At 35.2% G+C, this 23398-nt stretch overlaps 1 protein-coding gene across 4 annotated transcripts in view; it reads left to right on the top strand.

The window, feature by feature from the left end:
* SATB1 (SATB homeobox 1) overlaps positions 1–23398 on the top strand; it is a 100967-nt gene that overhangs the window by 47206 nt on the left and 30363 nt on the right. For all 4 annotated transcript variants that reach the window (XM_088150767.1, XM_088150770.1, XM_088150769.1 and 1 more), the window contains 2 exons: positions 5111–5323; positions 12369–12524. In XM_088150767.1, the coding sequence (XP_088006893.1) occupies positions 5111–5323; positions 12369–12524 (369 nt within the window). The remainder of the gene's footprint in view (positions 1–5110; positions 5324–12368; positions 12525–23398) is intronic.

The raw sequence follows: 23398 nt of genomic DNA, 5'->3' as shown, positions 1-23398 counted from the left end.
CATTTCATGTTTGGTACACTGTTTATTTTCCAGTAAAATGAAGGATGAAGATGGATTATTCAAAAATGATAACAGTAATGGACCATCTTGTAATGTTTTATTGAATTTGAGTTCTGCAAATTATGTGATAGAGGGAAATTTGCCTGCTTAAGTATAACAGAAATTGCCACTGTGTTCATATAATTCTTCTTCATAGTGTAATTTAAGAAAAACTCACTACCCATATCACTGTTTGAGTAAAAGGTAAAAAGGTGCTATTACACTATCATGACAGCTCTCCTCTTGCTAATAAGTGACAAAGATAAATGTGTCTGCTTATATGTTCCTTGGCAGGACTCCAGATTTGCGGGTGGAGTTTGAAAATAATGTTCCACCTGGATATGAGATTTCAATCCACTGCAGTGCAGATAGCATACAGTGATGTTAAGCATATTGGTATTTTGGGGGTGAGGGAAAGTTTCAACAGATCATCGTTTTCTTTGGAGAGCTTAGAAATTCCATGAACCTGATAAAAATCTATCTGAAGTAGTGATTATATTTAAAGATCAGACAAACTGGGAGCCAAAAAGCTATGTTTCAGTTCTGTCATTCTGAAGAATTTATAACTAGCTTTGGAAGCACTTGATATTTTTAAAATCATTTTTATATTTATGATGATTTGTAAAAAAAATTATTTACTTTTTGTGACATGGTTATGAGGAATCTAATTTTTACTGCAAGGAAATATAAGTAAATATAATTAAGTATTTCCTTGTTTCATACAAAGGCAAAGGTCTTTAGTACACATTAGTACAATTGCAATCATAAATATAAAACAAAAGGCATGTGAGTGTTCAGGAGTGACGTTCATATAGATCAGCAACAGAATAACAAAAGTAAGATCAGTTTTAGGCTCCAAATGCCTATCTAAATAAAATTGTATTGATATTGTATTATTCTGACTGAAGGTAGCTTAGAAAAGGGCTCCTTCTGCAAAAAGTAAATTTCGCAGTAGTGGGAGCCAGATATATAGCCTACAAACGTGTATCCAGAGTTATCAAGGGCATCATGTATTCATTCATTCATTCAATTTGTATAGTCACCCATCTCAAACAAATGACTCTGGGCAGCGAACAATCATAAAATCGATTAAACCAATTAAAAGCACAATACAAGAAGAAAAATTAAATACATATAGCAGCTGAGATATATTATAATCCATATAGGTGTAAGCATAACCAGGAAATGGGGCCCTTCACACACTTGGGACCCCCAGGCTATAAGGACCCCATGTTTTCTGACACGTCAGGTTTAAAAACCTAATGGTATGCCAGCAAGTAAACATAAATGAAGGTAGATCTGAACAAACATTCAGTAATTGCATACATTAAGATACAAACTAGATTTGGCTATCTGAACAGGATCACATTTTATGAAGATGGATTTCATGCTGTCTCTTGCATAGATATTTTAATACAAATGAACAAAATTAATATAAAAGGATTGGCTTCTGTACCACATGAGTAGTGTTTATAAATTTTGTAATATATAATGGAAACTAAAGGGCCTGACTTGGATTATGGAAAGTTTGGTTTGAAGGTCCTTGTAGTCATGAAACAGTCTAGGTAATTTGGGGACAATTACACATGGCTTCTATAAAATATCTAGCAGGATAAGGAAGAGGATAAAATGAGTTGTATAAAATTATATCTACCTACTAACAGTAGCATTCACTAGTAGAATGCAGTACTCCTTCCCTCATTCCCCAGACACTCACAAATCTGCTTCCATAGACTTGAAGCATATGTTTTGGAAGTAAGGACGAAGAAGAAATCTGTATTATGCAAGGAAAAGTCCACACACCTAAAATTTAGTGAAACTCAAAGTCATTTAAATAGCAGTACCCTTAATGCTATTTAAGCCTGGAGGTAATTTTGAGAAAATAGTATGCATAATAATTGCAATCCTATATCCACATCTGAAAGTTTGGGAAATGGTGGATTATGTTTATTAGTTAAAGTAGGCAAGGAAGTTAGAGTTGTGTGTTAAATTTTAGTGTCAGATTCTAAATGTAGCCATGACAGCAATGGGGATTTTTGTTTAGCTGAGGACCACAATATATTATTATATTATGGTTGGTTGCACAGTCAGCCAGATGTTTCGACTGGTTTTGGCATTTTTATATACCTATCAAGTCCTTCACAAGGACCTGGGATAGGCAGATGTTGTCGTTTGATGGTGTTAAAGGTATCATCGCAGGATATAAGCTGTTCCAAGTAAAGTTGCCTTTTGTAATTGACTGATGGTGATTTTTTCAACGCCGATGGTCTTCAAGTGGTACTCCAGATGTTTTGGGATTGCACCCAAGGCACCTATTACTATTGGTAATATCTTTGCTTTCTTTTGCCACAGTCGTTCTATTTCTACTTGCAGGTTGTTGTATTTTGTGATCTTCTCCAGTTCTTTCTCTTCCATTCCGTTGTCTCCAGGTATTGCAATTTCCACTATCCAGACTTTTTTGTTAAGTCTGGGGTGTATTGTGGCAGGTGTTTGTCTGTTTGAATTCTAAAGTCCCAGAGCACTTTAGCTTCTTCATTTTCTATTACTTTGTCTGTTTTGTGGTCCCACCAGTTCTTGCTTGCAGGCAAATGGTATTTCTTGCAGATGTTCCAATGCACCATTGTTGCTACTTTGTCATGCCATTGTTTGTAGTCAGTCTGTGCAACCTTCTTGCAGCAGCTATCTAGGCGGTCCACTGTTTCTTTAGCTTCTGTGCAGAGGCATCATTTGCTCTCTGTTGCTGTCTTTTCAATTCTGCATTGGTATGTATTTGTTCTTAAGGCTTAGTCTTGTGCAGCCAGAATTAGTCCCTCTGTCTTTCTTCAACTTTCCTGCTCTTAGCCATTGCCAGGTCTTGTTGTTATCTGTTTTGCCTGCTAATTTGTGTGTGTGTGTGTGTGTGTGTGTGTGCTTGCCATGTAATACTTTGCCTTGCTGTGTCTCTTTTCTTTGTTTGGTCTTTCTTGTAGGCCAGTTTGGTCTCTTCAGTATTCAATAAGCCTTCATGGTGTACTAGCTTCAGTGCATCTTCTTCACTGTCCTTCATATATTCTTCCAATGCCCTTTTTTCTTCTTAAACTGTCTGATGTACTTGTACATTCCATGCCCACCTATGTCTACTATACAGGCTTTTTTGTCTTTCTTATCAACAATTGTTAAATCTGGAGCGTATTATTATTATGGTTGGTCACATAGTCAGCCAGATGTTTAGACTGGGTTTGGCATTTTTATCCACCTATCAAATCCTTCCCAAGAACCTGGGTTAGGCAGATGTTGTCTGATGGTATTAAAGGTATCGTTGTAGGATATAAGCTGTATTTTTTTTATTATTACTACTACTACTACTGTTATTATTTTCTAGGGGCCTGGAGGACTATGATGGCAATAATGAGTGACAGGATTGATATTATTGGTGTTTTTAAAAATGTTGCAAGGGGTGGGTACACGTTTTGGCTTGATTTAGTTAATTTGGTTTGATTTTTAAGCCAAAAAAAAAAGTATTTTAAACCTCTCAGAGGCTTAATTTATCAATCCTGGAACTTTATTTGTGAAAAGAGATATTCTTTTCATTTTCAAAGGGCCTCCCTTTTTTCATCAAATAGAATGCATTTTCCATTAAACTTTCACAGTGTAATACAGCCTTGGGACACTCAAAAACTGCATGCAGGCCACAAGTGTTTACCTCATCCATAAGATCCAGCCCTCCTACCTTCAGTTATAGTTTATGGGGGGGGACTCTTTTCAGATTGATACACGTTTGCCTTTATCTTGCTAAATAGTCAGTTTGAGTGGCTCATATGTATGTTTACCCTGATGACTACTTCAGCCATGGAGTATGATGGCTGAAAGTGGCAGAAACCAAAATTGCTTGTTCTTTGTGAAGATAATAGTAATACCAACACATATAGCACATAGTGTGCAACATAAGAAAGTGTATACATTTGTATATTGCCTAAAGTTTCAGTCATTTAATCAAAAATCAGTTTGTCTCAAGGGAATAATTAATGATAGAGGTTAAAAATCCTTATCTCCAGAATCTAGTGATGAAGTAGGTTCTAAATATGAAAATAAATTTCAGAATAAAAACAAAATAAAAAACATTACAGAATGTTGGATAATAAGAACCTGTTTCCTTGATTTGTGGGGTTGTTGATAGTAATGTGCGAAACGTTTTGAATTCTAACGTTTTGAAATTGAAACATCTATTCCACCACTGCTGGAACAACTGAATTTGAACTTAGAGCCTGGCATTTTGAGCCTGAAACACTTCATTTGGAAAATATTGTTAGCACAGCATAAGTGGTAAACCTTAATCTTGGATAATCATAATTAAATAGAAAACGAATTCATATGAGAATCAGCTATGAATTGGAGCTTATCTGATAATATTCTACCATTTTCCATGTGTATATGCACACAGACAGATACCACATACACAAATCTTATACAGGTAGTCCTTAGCTTACGACCGTTCATTTAGCGACTGCTTGAAGTTATGACAGTGCTGAAAAAAATGTTTTACAACTGTCCCCGCAGTCACGTGATTAGAATTCAGATGCTTGGCAACCAGCATGTATTTACAATGATTGCAGTGTCCTAGGGTAACATGATCACCATTTGCAACCTTCCCAGGGAGCTTCCAACAAGCTAAGTCAATGGGGAGAGCTGGATTTGTTTATCGACCGTGGCAAAAATGGTCATAAAATTAGGCATAACTCACTTAATAACAGTCTCACTTAGCGACAGAAGTTCAGGTCCCAATTGTGGTTGTAAGTCAAGGGCAACCTGTATTAAATAAAAAGTCAGTAAAAAAAGGAGACTAATTAAGCAGTGTTGGTTTGTTTTGTACATAAAACAGATGCTTAATAAAATTAAAAATACAGCTGAGGTTCTCTTCTGGGCTACCTAAATTGCCAGTAGTATGTTCCTATTCAGAATTAATGTTTTTCATATGCATTTCCTGTAGTTAGTAACAAAGACAATTGCGATTTTGTGGTATCTGCTCTATAAAATTTCTTATTTAACCCTATGGCCATGTGAGTGTATTTGTATGTGTTTTTTGATTCTATAGGGCTTGCTCTCAGAAATCCTGCGAAAGGAAGAAGACCCCAAGACTGCTTCACAATCTTTACTAGTAAACCTTCGGGCAATGCAGAATTTCTTGCAGCTGCCAGAAGCAGAAAGAGATCGAATATACCAGGATGAAAGAGAAAGAAGCTTGAATGCAGCTTCTGCTATGGGCCCCACACCTCTTATAAGCACACCACCCAGCCGACCTTCACAAGTAAACAATTTTCTACATTTTTTATATATATATATATATATATTTGTTGCTAGGTTATTGGTAATGTGTAAACAAAGAAAGGCAAGCTGCAGAATATTCTTCACAGATAATGTAATAAGGGCAGGAATTCTAATTCATTAATTTAAAAATATCAGAACTGCAGTCTGTGTAAGAACATAGTTTGACTAGAGTGACCTTTTAAAAAAACAAAACAAAGCTGGAGCCGACATTCTAAAGAAATTGTCAACTGAATTGAACAATTTAACTCACACCTATTTCAACATTTTAAATATTCATTTTAGTGAATATTGATGCTGCTGTGCTAGTTTATGTGCAATGATTGTGTACCATGTGCCCGAGAATTGGCAACATTTATGTTTGGCTTAAGCATTAAATGCCTTAAAGTTTCTTAATGAACTCAGTTACATGTGAACAAGAGATTAAAGTTTGACAGCACAGTCTACAGTGAATAAATTATATTTTCAATCAAAATGTGCTAGTAATTGATATATCTTCTAATACCTGGAAATCATCCAATTCTTACCATAATTATTAAATCTAATTTCTTCAGTATTTTTCTAGAAATCTGGCCAAAAATATATACTGTATTAACTTCTTCTTTTTACCAAGATAAAACTGACCTTTAAATTCCAGAGATAAAATAATTTTAGAGGCCATCTTACTATGTCTTTAGCTTTTGACTGATTGTTTAAACTTTTGAAATCAAAATATGTAATTGTACTTTGTATGAAAAAATATAAATTATTGTCTTTCTACCATGCCTTCTTTTAATGATATATTTGGAATAGCAAAATATAAAATAGAGCTTTCCATTCTTGAGAAAAACACCATGGAGAGGGCAGTTAATGGAAATACTAGCTTGTAAATATAACTGTGCTTCTAGGCGCCACTGTAATAATGGAATAGTAAACTTTGTCCCGATAAAAAGCTATTTGGAAAGCATGTGCATTTATTGTAACTCTTGTGCCATTTGCAGAACAGGCTTGAAAAGTAGTTTGTTTTCCCTAGTATGAGCTACTTCATGAATTTAAATGTACAGTATAAAAAGTACAGTATTAAAAGCTAAATGAGGATTTAAAAATACTTTTGTTCCTAAACTAAAACAGTACTTAAAAGAATGTATTTATAAAGAGAGTGTGTGCATCTCTGTGTGTGTGTGTATGTGTACATACCTGGGAAAATATGAACTTTCATGTTTATTAATATGTACTCATTTAATTGTTTCAGCCTTCATCTATTTTGACTTTGTTCAGAAAATACGAATGACTGCAAATTTTTGTATTTTTATAATGAATCAAAATGTGGTGTGCTAGATTTGCTAGAATCTAAATATATTTAAATTATTCTTCCTTCGATGGCCTAAAAGCTTAGAACAAGTTTATACAAATGTTAGCAAAGTTTTTTCTTCATTACAATTCATACAGCAAATTGTGTTATATTACAAATAACTGAAGTCAGTGTGTTGCATATTTAAATGTAACATTTTAGTATTTGTAAGTCTTTGTTTTGAATTCTGTGTAATGTCTTGTGTATCAGTAGGGCTATATGAAAACCGGCTGTATATGCACCAGTTTAAATGTGAAGGTTTTAATTTTATCATTATTTCTTTACATAGCATTGTCTTCATTTCTAACTCTTAACACTCCTTTTAGGAATCTTAATTTTATAACCTCACTTTTTGAGGAGGACTAGATTTATAAAGTATCATACACTAAATTATGGCTGATGCTTTCAGTAGAAATTATGGAGGAAAAACATAGCCTCTAAAAGGTTAATTAGCAGTATATAATATAGTGTTCACTAGAGCACAGCAGACTAATCATCCATGCTATTCTTAATGGTTCAGGAGAAACTGTAGGAAAGAAGGGAAATATATTCGGGTTACTTGGTTAAGCAAGAGTTTGGAGGAAAAAAGCATTATGAAGCAACCTATATACCAGGTTCATCAACACATGTCAACAGCCTCCTAATGTTTTATTAAAACTAATACAGTTCAATCTGTTCTCATCTAAAGAGATGTATGAATCTTTATCCACTAATATTCTTATAATCAATGCAGTGTTCTCCATTATAATCAGTCAAAGGCTTTCCTAAAAATAAATATAGGTGATCAAGATAGGTATGTATGTAAATAAATAGACAATTTGTGTGCATATATGTATATGTGTACTTTAATGTTTGTCTTTATAAGTGCATATGTACATATGTATACATGACTGTCTAGTAAAATACTGTCTAGGCAGTAAAATACCAGTAATGGTGGTAGTTAGGTGTTTATTAGGCATGTGCATGGTTGAAAAGTTAATTAGAAGCAGAACTTTGACCTGGTGTCAGTGCAACATCTCTCTGCTTTTAATTAAAGCAGCCCAGTGTTTGCAGCCATTCACATAATCCCCCAAAAAACAGTGATGCTACTTTAAGGAGTTGGCTCATTAAAGTTTAATGTAGCAGCATCTTTTTCTCAAGCTTGAACCAAAGGAAAAAGTTGAACTTCTTTAATAGATGTCAGAGTAGGACTATGTTCATATCCACATGTACATAAATGTCTTTTTTTATGGTTTGTCAGATATAACCCATGTAATTTGAGCACATTTCAAAAATATATTCTTCAATCTTGCAAACAACAAAAAATGCCTTTGGTGACTCAAAATAGTCTAGCACATGTCCCTGCAATGCTGCCGTTGCATTTTTTCCAATCAATATCACATATAGAACGAAACCACTACAGCAATAATTTAGGGCAACGTGCAGTATGAAAGATGATGGGGTTTTTTACATTGTTTCTTAAGACACTGAAACACTAAAATGTGTTCCAGATTATGTCAGACTAGAAAGTTTGAAAAAAAACATGAATCTATGACAAATGTTGAATAAAGAATAAAATATTAGATAGGGAACTGTAATATTGACATTCTTAGCCCCCCACCTCCCAAAATTGTGCTGTAACTATTTAGATCATTGTTTCTTAAGACACTGAAACACTAAAATGTGTTCCAGATTATGTCAGACTAGAAAGTTTGAAAAAAACCATGAACCTATGACAAATTAAATATTGAATAAAGAATAAAATATCAGATAGGGAACTGTAATATTGACATTCTTAGCCTCCCACCTCCCAAAATTGTGCTGTAACTATTTAGATGTTCCATGATAAATTACAAAGTGAACAACATTGGAACAGTATGCCTCACTTTCTGTTAGAAAAAAAATGTTTTTTAAAAATATTTCCAATAATACATTATTTTTTTTAAAAATCTCTTATGGTCTGGGCTCATACTGCCTTGGTTACCTAGGAAGATGCAGTCATAACTGAAAAGTCTTAACTTCTATTGCCAGCTGTTTCACCATGAAAGTTAAAGTTAAGGAAATTAAGAACTTTGGCAGCTAACCTCAAATGTATGAAAGGGTATGAAAAATACAGTTGTAACAACCTGAGGACCAAACTAGATATTTCATAGTTTGCCTTTCCATACTTAATAACTATAGTAATAATACATTTTACTATTCTAACCATACAGTAACACATCGGTACAAATACACAGTGATTAAGTGCTTCATACCAGAATAGAAGACAAAAAACCAAAAATAATAAATTCAAATTCATTCCCTCTGTTTTGGAAAAAAATCCATGTCCTCTAATTTTGAGTTCTTTAAAAAAATCTATAGGAAGTAAAAGAAAGTAGATTAAAATATGTGATCCTTGCCAGTTTGGTGTAATGGTTATTGTTAAGGGGCTGGACTAGAAACCAGGAGTTGTAATTCTCCCTTAGGTATGCAAGCTGACTTTGGGCTAATCACTCATTGTCAGTCCAACTCACCTCACAAGATTGTTGTGAGGACAATGGTGATGGGAACATTATTCATTCCACCTGGAGTTGTACAAAAGAAAGGATATAAATCTAATAATAAATAATGAATAAATAACTGATTGTATTTAATATATAGACTGTATTGAGGGTATGAATTGGATTATAATAATGGTCTGTTGGGGAGAGGTTATCTTTAACCATACACCTTATCAGAAATACTCCCTGAGAATCACTGTCATATCTCCTCAAAGTTAGACATACAGTGGATGCTTAATAGTTTGTGACTCCTTTTCAACTTTCAATATTTCTGTATAAATATGACCTAAAACATGATCTGTTCTCCACACAAGTCCTAAAACTAGATAAAGAGAACCCAGTTAAAAAAATGAGTCAAAAACGTGTTCATTTATTTATTAAGGAAAATGATCCAACGCTACATATTTGTATGTTCCAAAAGTATGTAAACTCTTGCTTTCAGTAACCGGTGTGCCCCCCTTGGGCAGCAATAACTGCAACTTAACATTTCTGATAACTGTTAATCAGTTCTGTACATCGGCTTGGAGGAATTTTAACCCATTCCTCCTTGTAGAACAGCTTCAATTCAGGGATGTTGGTGGGTTTCCTTGCATGAATTGCCCACTTCATGTCCTTCTGCAACATTTCTGTAAGATTAAGGTCAGGACTTCAACTTGGCAATTCCAAAACATTAACTTGCTTCTGATTTAACCATTGTTTGGCCATAGAACTTGTGTGTTTTGGATCATTGTCTTGCTGTATGATCCATTTTCTCCTGAACTTCAGTTCACAGATAAATATCCTGACATTTTCCTGTAGGTCTAATTCAGGTCTAATTCAGAATTCATAGTTCCATCAATGATGGCAAGCTGTCCTGGTCCAGAGGCACCAAAGCAGGTCCAAATCACAATACTGCCACCACCTATTTTACAGATGGCATAAGGTTCTTACGCTGGAATGCAGTGTTTAACTTTCACCAAACGCTTTTCCTTCAAGCCAAAGAGTTCTATTTTGGTCTCATCTGTCCACAGAAAATTCTTCCAACAGCCTTCTGGCTTATCCATTAGGTTTTTCATAAATTGCAGATGGGCAGCAATGTTCTCTTTGGATAGTAGTAGCTTTCTCCTTCCAATCCTGCCATGTTCACCATTATTGTTCAGCATTCTCCTGATGGTGGCCTCATGAACACTGACATTTGCCAATGCAAGAGAGGCCTTTAGTTCCTTAGACGTTACTCTGGGGTTCCTCTCAGGAGTGTTACATGTCTTGCTCTTGGTGTGATCTTGCTTGGTTGACCACTCTTGAGGAGGGCAACACTGATGTTGAATGGCCTCCACTTGTATACAGTCTGACTGACATTGGACTAATGGAGTCCAAAGTCTCTGGAAATAGTTTTGTAACTTTTTCCAGCCTAGTGAGTATCAACAGCTGTTTTGGGATGTCCTCAGAAATCTCCTTTGTTCAAGCCATGGCACACTTCCACATACCTATCAAGATCAGACTTTCATAGTGAATACCCAGAATTCTGTTCTTTAAATAAGGCAGGACCTCTCACACTCACACCTGATTATCATCCCATTGATTGAAACACTTGATTCTAATTTCCCCTTCAAATGAACTGATAATCCTAGAGGTTCACATACTTTTGCCACACACAAATATATAGCTTTGGACTATTTTCCTTAATAAATAAACAAGTATTTTTACTCATTTGTTTAACTGTGTTCTGTTTATCTAGTTTTAGGACTTGTGCAGAGAACAGATCATGTTTTTGGTCATATTTATGCAGAAATACTGAAAACTCAAATGGGTTCACAACTTTTAAGGATCACTGTAGGATTTACTTTGCCTTGAAATTGTCCATAAAGTCTGAATGTTTTAAGAGACTAGCTCTGATAAAAATGCCAAGTAAATATTCCTCTTTGTGGTTTAAAAAAAAAATTACAAAGGAAATTAGGAAAACGTGCAGAGAAGCATTTATTTAATTCATCTGCCATATAAATAATTCTCCTTAAAACTATAGGGAGGGAAGGACCATTTAAAGAAGCAGGAAACATTCTATTTGATAGTCACTTTTACTAGAATCTGACTGGCTGGTTAGAAATAATATTATTATGAAGTCTGGGCACAATTTGTTGATCTCTAATTTTATTTTGCTCATTGCATGTCTGTGCTACTCATTTACTGCAAGATCATAAGAATTATCTGCCTTTTTTCATTTTCTCACTAACACTACAAATTTGAAATACTGTGATGACTGTAGAATTACTGAATGAATTTATGAAAGTTCATACATTTTGAGCTCTGATCATCTCACTTTAAGTCCACTACAAAAAAAATGGATCAATTTCAGGCAGCATGTCTTCAAATGTCATATCTGAATCTGATGTATTCAGGTATCATATGGATTAATAAGTAATAATAATTACACACACACACACACATATACACACGTATGCTTAACGTATATGATCTTTTATCAATCTGTGAAGTTAAATTAGCAATACTGTCTTACTGAAAATGGATAATCTCAAGAAAAAGGGACAATTTGGAAAGCTGCGTGCCATTTTTCGATTCAAATGTATTTATTATTACTACTGTTATTATTAAATGGTTAGTTTATACCCACTCTTCTACTCTAAGCCAGCAGAATATTCAGGACAGCTAACAACATTAAAAAATAAAAATGTAAAAAGTTAAAGTTTAAAAAACCCTAAAATCTATAACAAAAGTGTGGCAAAGAGAGGCATCTTTACAGATCCTCTATATGCGTTGAGAATGGGGGCCAAAGAGGACTTCCAAGGGATAACTTTCTTTTGCCTGGGTACAATGCAGAAGGGCCTATCATATATACAAAAAACAAACAAAACCTCAGGTTTCTGATAACTGAAGCAACTTCAAAAGGTCCTTTTTTCATCTTCAGAGAGCCTCTCTTTTTGAAGATGAAATAGAGAAGTTCACTTAAAGCTCTACATGTCTCTGTTGGCCCGTTATTTAAACATTTGGAAGTGTCTTGTTATAGGAAATATATAATTATTTCACCTTATTATTATAATCGGGTTTGAAAGTAAGCCCTCTTGATTTCAGTGGAACTTATTTCTAATTAAGAGCACTTAAACTCTAGTGTGTGCCGACAGTTACAGTGCCTCTTAACTGGGCATCTTTTTTATCTGTTGAATAATGATATATCATATTTCTAGGTAAAAACAACTGCTATTTCAACAGAAAGAAACGGAAAACCTGAAAATAATACCATGAACATTAATGCTTCCATTTATGATGAGATCCAACAGGAAATGAAGAGAGCTAAAGTATCTCAAGCATTATTTGCAAAGGTTGCAGCGACTAAAAGCCAGGTAAGTCTTATGGTCATCTGTGAATTAATGTTGTTCTTCTTGCTTTTTCATTGTTCAGTTTAGTTGGACTGACTATATGGATAAAATCAAATTAAATAACAAATTAACTGGCTTCTCTAGAGTGGAGGTCAAGATGTCTTTAGCTGACTGTATTTTTCCTAAAACATGACATAGTTGCTGGCAGTATGTTGAAATACTGTTATGTAGACCAATGATGTACAGTTCAAATCATAGCCTTTTAACTCATTAACGTTACCCCTCTGTACAGGTGCAAGTCTGAATATCCTGCAGTCCTTTCTTTTCTATTTCCCCAACCTAGTCTTCTTCTCTTTACTTAAGACTAGAAAGCTTAATGGTTATTCCACATGTAAGCATAGACCTTTCTGAAACACTCAGAAAATAGCGTCCATATTTAAGTGAAAGGAATACAAAGGTGAGAGAATATTGCGGGGGGAGGTTAGTTAGAGGATAATTTCATAAAGAAGCGAAATTTGATGCAAGCTTGGGTTTTAGAACTTCTCCAAGGACTGCTTTATTATAAGTGGATTCTAGTTAGCCTGATATACTTTATAGCTTGATTCATGACCTGCTGTCATGGGTGCCCAGGGAAGCAATGGGGAGCAAATAACAAAATGCGCATCAGTGTTGCAACATAAACCCTGCCCCTTTTGTAAGGCATGGAGCTTTCACCATGACATCCCTATGCATGTTTGGCATTTTGATGAAATCTTGGTTTGCTGCAGCCATGAAGGACAAGTCAAATAAAATGTTTCATCGTTCAACATGTTGAACAGTTCCAAGATTTTTAGATTTATTTATTAAGATGGAAACAAGTACAAACTAACGATTTTAGTATCTAAATCAGCAGAGGATATGTTCAAGAATATTTTGATAAGAGAAATGTTAGAAAACACATGTAACTCAAGAAGAAAAATTTTGATTTTTTTCAGCAGTGAGGAAAAGGTGGTGCTTCCAAACTGTGTGTTTCTAAGATAAAGCCAGTAGAACTGTGCAGTGCTTCGCTGCACATGGTGACATTCAAGTAGCAACTTGTCAGCAATATCTTAAAACGACTGTGCCTTTTCCTGAATTCACAGCATGATCCTGGGAAACAATGTGTTTGGTTTAGCGATGGGTTTTTCAAACTGCTTCTTGGAACCCTAGGTTTCCACAAGAACTTGCTGGGGTTCCATGAGAGACAAATGGGAGGAAAAAAATCACGTGAACACAGCCAGCATTCTATCGCTAAAGCTTTACATCTTGATCAGGGGATCCAAGGATATTTTTTGGTAATGACGAGGTTCTACTCTGATGCCCTGAAATATTTTTTTGCAAGCCCTAAAACCCAACAGGGTTACAAGTATATTAACTCTGAATATTAAATTCCTATCCTGTCTTTCTTCAACAGTTCAAGTCAGCATATCCATGTATTCATTTCACCCATTTTTTCTGTCCAACATCTAACAAATGGTGTTCAGCTAACTGGCTCAACAAGACTTGGTGTTCTCTATGGCTGATTTTATGGAGGATTTTAACCTGAATCTCCCTGTTCCTAATATACCACTCTAATGTAGGATAGGCAACTTAGTTCTTTTCATCTGTTTTGAACTCCCTCACCCATAAACCACATCCAACATGGCCAATAGTAAGTTACAATGAGAAAATATTCCAAAATAGCTGTACAGTATCAAGTTTTAATAGTTATACCAAATTAGCTCTGTTTTTTTAATGTTCATTAAATGTTACATTTTTTAAAAAGAAAACTCTGGCATAGACTTTATAATTAAGAATATGTGGCTTGAAATACAATACATATGAGTCACCCTTAAATAGTACTCTAGTTTATTTCAAACAAAATCAAAACAAAATCATGATAGTTTCCAGTTCAGATTGAATAGTTTGTGGTTTGAGTTCAGGATACCAAAAATGAAGACAATCAAAGACTGAATGTACAACGCATGTTTGTTCAAAATATTGCTTGAACACATTGTGACAGTATTTTGGATTCTGACTTGGTCATGTTTAATAACTAACTTTGTGTCTTTGATGGATTTCCGTTCCCCATACCCAAACTTTAGTGCACCTTCAAACACGATGTTGCTTTATATAGCTAAGGTACTTTTCCTATTTGTAAATTTGAGTTTGTCTTTATTATTCTTAGAGCACACTGAATCAAAACCTGCAGTATGCCTTTAGACAGTCCAAAACTTTGACCTGAAGTCACTTCAGTATCATACCTGGAATGATAGAGTATGTCCCATAAATACCAATTGATTTACTTTGGAGTAAACGTCCATTTCAAATTACTTTGGTTATTGGATGAATTAGAAAGAATGACAACAACAATAATAGTTAAAATTTAAAATTTCATTTTAATACATTTTAACTGCCATTTAGATGACAGAATCCTTTCAGAGCGCTGGAGTAACTTTATGAGTTTGTATCTCCTTGAACAATAAAGTTCTGTCTACAAAATTGTTACCTTGTTTAGTCACCTGGTTTTTATATAAATTAATAGCTTGTCACAATAAATATCCTTAGGTAAGTCCACTGTTACTAAAGGGTGACTGTGTAACTATATTAATGTAGATTGTTCATACTTTATGGCTTGATTAATCGTTATCCATACTTTTTGTACAATGATTATACAGTTAAAACTTCTACCATTTGCATATTGTGCAAATGTACACAATGTGTATAAACATACACATACACACACAACTTTTAATGATGTTGAGTAAAAATGTGGATTAAATCGTGAGAATTCACTGCTGATAAAATTGACATCCCAAATTTTTGTCTGAATAAATGTCATGCAGAATTAAAATATATGAATTATAAATTTGGCCTTAATTTTGCTAGCTGACCTGTATTCTTGGAACACATGTCTACATTTAAATTATTCTGACAGTATGAAGAAACCAGGTATCAAAATGCAAAGTTGACCTGTAAGGTCAAATATGGTATCCACTTCTCCACTAAAAGGAGGGAAACATTTTTCCGTCCTGGCTAAATTGACTGAATGTCACCTTTCTTTATATGTGGTGCACTTTATATTCTGTTGTTGCAGTTTGCTTTGTTATTTAAGCTGTAAGTTTGGAAATGTTTGCAGTTGGGAATTGCTCCATCTTTCATTATATAAAAAAGATGTTTCTTTTTAAAGTTATATGCTGTAAGGAATACTTAAAAGGATATTTTGGAAATGTTACATCAAAATGATTAAACTCAAGCTGTGGACTGTAAAAAATTACAGCTTTACAGGCCACATGCCTGCCTACCCTTCAATCACTGTCAAAGTGATAATTTCTGCAATAATATGTTTCTTTTATTGTAGGATTCTAAACACCAAGTGCTGTTTAAACATTAAACTGAATTGTTTATGTTAGCGTTGCACTCACTGTGTCATACATCAGGCCACTACAATCTCTTGTGGAATGTAAAATTCTGTCATGAATCATGGCTTGTGTATTGGAAATTACTGTAATTTTGATTGGAAATTACAGGGCTCTTGAAATGTTTCTAATTATGATAGAATGTTAACCATGACTTCAAACCTGTATGCTTCTTTAGTTTTTCTGTTTTCAAAAGAAGGTTATGCAGTGTGCATTAACAAGAAATATTTGTTGTCAGAACCTCTCCATGTTACCCATCCTTAGTATTTTTTGCTTTCCTATAATATTGTAGTCACTGAGTTGTATGGTGTATTTGGGGGCACTGATCCTAAGATTTTGTTTTCCATGAATTCCACCTGCATAGTAAAAAGCACATACGGCATTTTGTATTAATTTTGGGCGTTGTATATCTTTTCTTTTAAATGCTAGAAAAGACAAGAGAAATAACCATACTTTTAGGAAACGTGGCTTTTTCTGTTAGTTGAATTTTCAAATAGTTTAAAAGAAGGTTAATCACTTGAAAGTACTAAATATCTCTCTTAAAGGGACAGCAGCAAAAACAACCCTCCATTCATCATTACTGTCCTAATCACATAGCACATATATGCATTTTAAAAATAATATTAAAGAACATTTAGACAAGACCCATCATCATTATTAATAACAAGCTACTTTGAAATGAGCTGTTGCCTGTGTTAAAACGGTTTTTTCATAGGAATCATTACCTTTGATTTATAATTTAGAGATACTATAGATCATCTATGTTTCCTAATTGTGTCCAGAGCTAGATTTTCTTGATATTACAATAAGCATGAATTGGTTATGTGCTTCTGTATATTTTTTAAGTCTCCTAATTATAAAAAAGCAGTTGGTTAATTCTACAATGGAAGACACAGTTGTGGCTCCTGTTAAGGGAAGGGAAGTTACAGCCCAGGAATAGATTAGAATCTTACATATATATATTTGGGAATTGTTGATATGTACATAAGATGATATCTTGCTGTTAGATGTTAACTAACATTTTCTTTCCTAAATAGATAATTTAATTTCTCCACACTGAAAACTGCACTGTCAGAAAGATTAAACTTTTTAAAACAAAAATGCCAATGGTCTTAAAAGAACCACTATTTCAACAAATGTAATTTGTAATTACTGTATGATAGACATTCTTGTGATGTGGATAGTGGGTACCCATTTAAGTAGTAGCTTTTAAGCTGTCTATAATTTTAAGATTGCTATTTTAGAATTTTACTTAATTTATATTTTAATTATTTTTAATTTCTTGTAAACTGCCTTTAACTGTTCTCTATTTTGGGATCCCTCAAAAAGCAGGTTAATTTTTTTATACATAAAATATATAACTAAAATGTTCCCTTGCTGAATAGAAAGTGAAGAAAAATTACTTTATTTCATTTGATTATTTTCAACACCAAATAGTAATTTTGTTCATATGAGAGCACTTAGAACTTTCTTTTTTGTGTTCTTTTTTGTGCGTGTAAAATATATGTTGCCATTTGATGGTGAATACGTCAAGCATTCACACTGCCATGCCATGCATATTGTGGCATGGAAGCTACTTATTTGCAAAGCCTTTTCTTCCCTGAAGTGTTGGACTATGATGGATGCTAAATGGGACCCGAAGACATAAGGCAAGTTTAGGCAAGTGTAGTAAAGAGTTTTGCTTATACTGCAGTTCATCATAGTGCTTTCATTGACAACAGCTCTTATTGATCGTTTGAACAGCAAAATAAAGGGCCCTTTCTCATGTATACACATATATACACAGACACAAAATCACATTTTGTTTAGTTAATGCCACGGTATTGCTTACGTAATAGAGACATTTATTACCTGGTATGAATGTTGATGATACCTTTAAGTTTCTGTGGCAATCTATTCATCTTGGCCTATCATATGAGATAATTGTAAAAAAAAAAAAAAAAGTTTGTCTAGCATAACTTTGTTACACATTTGTTACTTTGGTGTAACATCCTACAATTAAATCAAAGTCAGCATTGTTAACCATTTTTCATTCTTTTAGTTACAACAATTTTAAGAAAGAACAACAAAAGATTTTTATTGTTTATTTCTACTTTATTGCAATTAGTTAAAATTACAAAACTTAGAAAATTTTGGAAGTAAAGGGCTTTTTTGTCTTTCCCCCTTGCTGACTTAGAGTACAAATATGACCCAGCTTACTGGGGAATAACAGTTGAACTGGGACTTACTTTTTACTATATCTCAGTTTTTGTTTTGGGTTTTTTTCCAGAGCTGGGCTAGAGCTATCCATTTAGTTTATAAGAATACCCTTGGGGTCTGTATGTATCCTAGTTTTGAAAATCAGTATACTGCTAAAAGCTGGTCTGCTTGCAGCATTCTACCTTCTTGCTTTTTTTAATTAAAATAAAAATATATAATAAAATCAGGGGAAATATGAATGCTTAGAAGCACCCAAGAATGTATTGCCAGGCCACACCCAAGAATTTATTGCCAGTAGAGACCCATGGACACTACTGTACATTGGGTTCCAGGATAAATTATGTACTCAGAGGCATCTGCAAGGGAGGGGGGTTGACACAACACAATTTTTGTCATTTGGGACAAGATATCATGACTTTATCATGGCTTCAGATAGACACATATGTATATGTACCTTACAACTTTAATATTCATGGAAGATATAACAGAGTGTTTACTGCATTATTACCATATTCAGTACCTGGATCTAGTTTGGTACAGTGTTGAAAATAGCACAATATGTAATATTGGCACGCTCCTTTGTGGCTTGTATCTGCTGAACAGAATAGGAATCATGATTTGATGGGGATGTATATTGTATATGCAATACTTTGTTATATGAGTATTTTAAATTGTGACACTTCATTGGAATATTCAATGTTTTTTCCTTAATCAGAGCTTCTTTGTAAAATATCGCATCTTAAAAAACATGGCTGAATAGTCTTTTTCAAACTTTTACCCTCCTTACATGGCTGTTGGAGAATATAATTGTCCTCAGTTATTTTGCACTTTTTTTTAAATTCCTGTTCAGAGAGTTACACATATACTCAGAGAGAGAGGGAGAGCAGTCTTACACATTTCTTTTCTTGACTCTCCACTGATGGTTCAGACATATCAAACTGGAATGTACATTCTGACAATAACATTTTTTTCTGATCATAGCTCCCACTTCTGGCTTTTCGGTTCATAACTCAGTATGACGTAGGGCTTAGAATCTGGATGTTGAGCCATGGCAACTGGATTTCTTTTCTTTTCTTTTGGTTTGATACACTTCGCTGCTTGTCCAAGCAGCATCTTCAGTCTAGAAAGTTGATTAGGGGGGACCCCATAATGTCTTCCAGGGTGGCTGCGTTTTTCACTAACATGATGGGCTCGTTGAAGGGACAATAGGAGATGTGATTAGTAGAGTCTTTGGGATGTGGATGTCTTGCTCCGAATCCCTCAGTCATCCCCACGTGGCCTCATCCCCTGTGCCTCAACACCACTTATAGAGGTGACTCCTATAGACAGAAACATGGCTGGGCCATGGGTTCCTCTGTGTCACTCACTGTTGCCAACCTATACATGGAAGAAGTGGAGAAGAAAGCTCCCAGCTGTTTCCAGGGAATACCACCAACCCACTGGTTCAGGTATGTAGATGACATCTGGGTTAAATCAGAGTCCAAGAGGCACAGGCCTTCACAGACCATATAAACACCATAGCCTCAAATATCAAGTTCACCAGGGAAGACACCAAGAACAACAGGCTGGCATTTCTAGACTGTGAGGTTCTGATTGGGACCTGTGGCAAGCTAGAAATAGGGATTTACAGGAAACCCACACACACAGACCAATACCTGCAGTTTAACTCCCACCATCCACTGCAGCACAAACTAGGAGTCATCAGAACATTACACCACAGGGCAGAAACTATCCCCACCTTCATAGATGCCAAAAAGAAAGGAAACAGACCCTTGAGGACAGCTCTTAAGGCCTGTGGGTATCCAAATTGGGCCTTTGTTAAATCCACTTCTAGATCCAACAAAAAAACAGCAGACAGAGCTGAGACCCAGTGTCAACAGAAGAATCTTGTCATTCCATACATGGCTGGTGTGTTGGAGAAGATAAAATGGATATTTGGAAAATACCACGTACCTGGGGTTTTCAAACCCACTAACACACTGAGACAGAGGCTTGTACACCCTAAAGATCGAACACCAAAACATAAGAGCAATGTAGTATATGCAATCCAGTGCAGTGAGGAGTGTTCAGACCTCTACATTGGAGAAACCAAACAGCCTTTACACAAGAGGATGGCCCAGCACAGGAGGAGCAACAACACAGGACCAGAATCAGCAGTTTACCTTCATCTAAATGAAAAAGAATACTCATTTGAGGACAATAATGTTCACATTTTGGACGGAGAAGATAGGTGGTTTGAGAGAGGAGTGAAGGAATCCATTTATGCCAAAGTGGAAAATCCTTCCCTCAATAGAGGTGGAGGCCTCAGACACAACTTGTCTCCCATTTTCCATGCTGCTCTTTCATCAGTCCCCAGGAAGATTAAGACCACTTCATAAATTCACCAGGGAGGCAGCACTTAACGACCCACTTGGGAATGAGTGATGGATTAGGAGCAAGACATCTACATCCCAAAGACTCTACTAATCACACCTACTGTCCCTTCAACAAGCCCATCACGTTAGTGAGAAACGCAGCCACCCTGGAAGTCATTTATGGGGTCCCCCCTAACCAACTTTCTAGACTGAAGAAGCTGCTTGGACAAGCAGCAAAGCATATCAGACCAAAAGAAAAGTCCAGTTGCCATGACTCAACCTCCAGATAATCCAGATAACCTAGATGACTGAGAATCTTCATCAACATAGGGCTTAGAATGAACCTAAGTTTGGATTTAGATTTCTGCTTGGCCAGTGGGAGGTCTTGGCCAGCCACAATCTCCCAGCTTAATCTATTTTAGAGTTCTCTTAGACCAAACAATGAGATTACCTTCTCATTGGTAGGTTCTCATACATAAGAACCTTCTCATTTTGTGAGGTGGAAAGAATAGCCTCAAAACTCCTCCTACCAATGGGTTTTTCTCTTTATTTTTCCAGGCCTTCACATCTTTATTTACATTAGTAAGGAGGCCTGAAAATTGTGTGGTTGGCTTTAATTGATTGCAGGGCATTAATGTTGAAATAGCTTGTATCATACAGGTATTATACTGTATCCAAAGAGGCAAATAGGAGAACAAATCTGTCAAGCTGCTGTTAAATAACAGCTTGTTTCAGTACTATAGTAAAGGGTGAAAACTGATACTTATATGAAGAATGTAACCAATTTTTACCTTTACAGTTAAACTGCTGTAATTTCTCCATTGGTCAACTATAGGCTTAATTGTGTTAGATAATTTTTAGTATTGTAATACATTACCACTTGCCTGGTTATTCACAGAATGTGTACAATAGAACAAGCGCAAGTGGAATCTTGTAAAGAGCAGTTTGATTGTGGAATTCAGTACCTAAAGGGGTTCTGGGCTCCCTTTCACTGAATGTCATAGTTGCTTTAATTTGAGTTTAATTTGAATTGGACTTGATGGCCTAAATGAGACAAGAACCACACTACCAAGCACTGGAAAATATCCTTTGAAGCTTTCTATGGGCAGGCTTCAGGACATGCTAACACTTAGCTGTGTGCCTGTTCTGTCTCATGATTGATTAAAACATTGTTCAAAAATGTAAATTAATTTGTTCACACTACCATCAGTTTTTAATTCATTTCATAATGGAATCAGTCCTCCCCCTGCCTTGGATAGTATTTTACTTACTGTTACTCTTTCCTGGAACAATTTGAAGTGCAGGTTATAACAGAATTTAAGTGTATTTTCCTACATGAGCTTGCCTCGTTTTCAAAATCTGTATGTGCTTTTTCTTCTTGAATTTCACATTGTTTATTTTCTTTTGGTATTTAATTTCTGTTAACTACTTTGAGAACTGTGTGATGGAAGAGTGGATAAACAGCCCCAGATAAATTTATATTACCCAAAAGTGCTTGATAGAGATCTCTCTCTGTGTCCATTAGCCTCACCTGCTATGGCGATAGCCTCAATGTTTAATGTAATAGTAGGGAAAACAGGTCATTGTTGAATGTTAAAACCATTAACAGAACAAGGATTGGGACCCAGATATCTCACCCGAATCTCAGTACTCCAAAGTAAAATAATATAAGCAATGTGATTCCCTGGTCAGCTGAGCTAACAGGATTAATTAAGATATATTAACTACATAACAGGCAGCTGGTCTTCTATCTTTTTGATATTAGAGTAAGAGCACAGTCTGAATTAGAACTATCACACATGAACTGGAAGGCAGATTTAAACTTACCTACCACTAATTATTTGATTTTGGAATACTTCAGAGCCATGCAGGAATTAGAAAAAGAATCTCTAGGAGTGCCATGAATCTAGATTGAGATCTAGCTCACTTATTTGCATGTAAATAAAAAACAGATGGTGAGCTACTAGCTACTTGATTTGCAGATACTGGGTGGTGTAGGTTAGCATACAATTCGGGGAAGGCAGTGCTAATGTGATGGGGCATGATGTCAAGATTTGGGAGACAATTTTCTACTGTACTATATTCTGCCTCTCATACACACTTATCAATATATACATAGATCTGATTATTCCCTTTGGTAGAGCAGTAAAAAGGCCCTTTCATGGGTCCAGTCTCTCAGCAAATCCATAATATTAAAATAAATTGCTAATTTTAAAAAACCCTGCAAAAAAAAAGAGATTAAACCATAATGTGCTATGAGCTTTCCATACGAATGATAAGTTTGGCAACTGTAGAAATAAAATACTGGCCTAAATAGGTCTTTGGTGTGAAAGAGTGCTGCTTTTTAATTTTTTTATATTAAGGAAGCATATCTATCTTTGATTTCAAGTTTTTTCAAGCTCAAGTGTCAAGCTCAAGTTTTCACCGTTACTCTTTAACATATCATTTAAATATAGTGAAGCATTATTAATAGTATACAAGATGCCTCATTCATTAAGACATTGTGCTTTCCTTTTATCTCTGTCTTATAATGCCACGTGATAAAATGAGCTCACAGAAATTCACGATGATGTACATAACGGTTCTGTAACTCCTCAGGCTTCAGTGTTGCCTCAGTACCTCTGATTCAGAAAATCAGATCATAGGCTGCATGCTGTCATATAATAAGGTGTCTGATCCTTATTACCAGTTTGTTGATGCACAGACTCCTTCAAATTGACCATTGCAACACATGGTTTCCCCTGAAACTAGCTGTGATAATTAGTGTGGCTCTAATGAGACAGAATGTCACTGATCTTGTGCTGAACTGTCGAGTATCGACGCTACGGATGGCAACTGTCATAGCCTGCCATCTGTGACAGAGCCTGGCATATTCTGCTTGCAAGGTAGAGCATGCTCAGTGGGTTGATTTGAAACAAATGGTTTGTTG

Source organism: Python bivittatus, unplaced genomic scaffold (assembly GCF_059951505.1).
Source record: "Python bivittatus isolate LINGU-HERP-01145 unplaced genomic scaffold, Pbiv_v1 ctg000610_np1212, whole genome shotgun sequence".
NCBI lineage: Eukaryota > Metazoa > Chordata > Lepidosauria > Squamata > Pythonidae > Python > Python bivittatus.
Note: the sequence above shows the minus strand (reverse complement) of the source record. Positions and strands in the feature narration are given on the sequence as shown.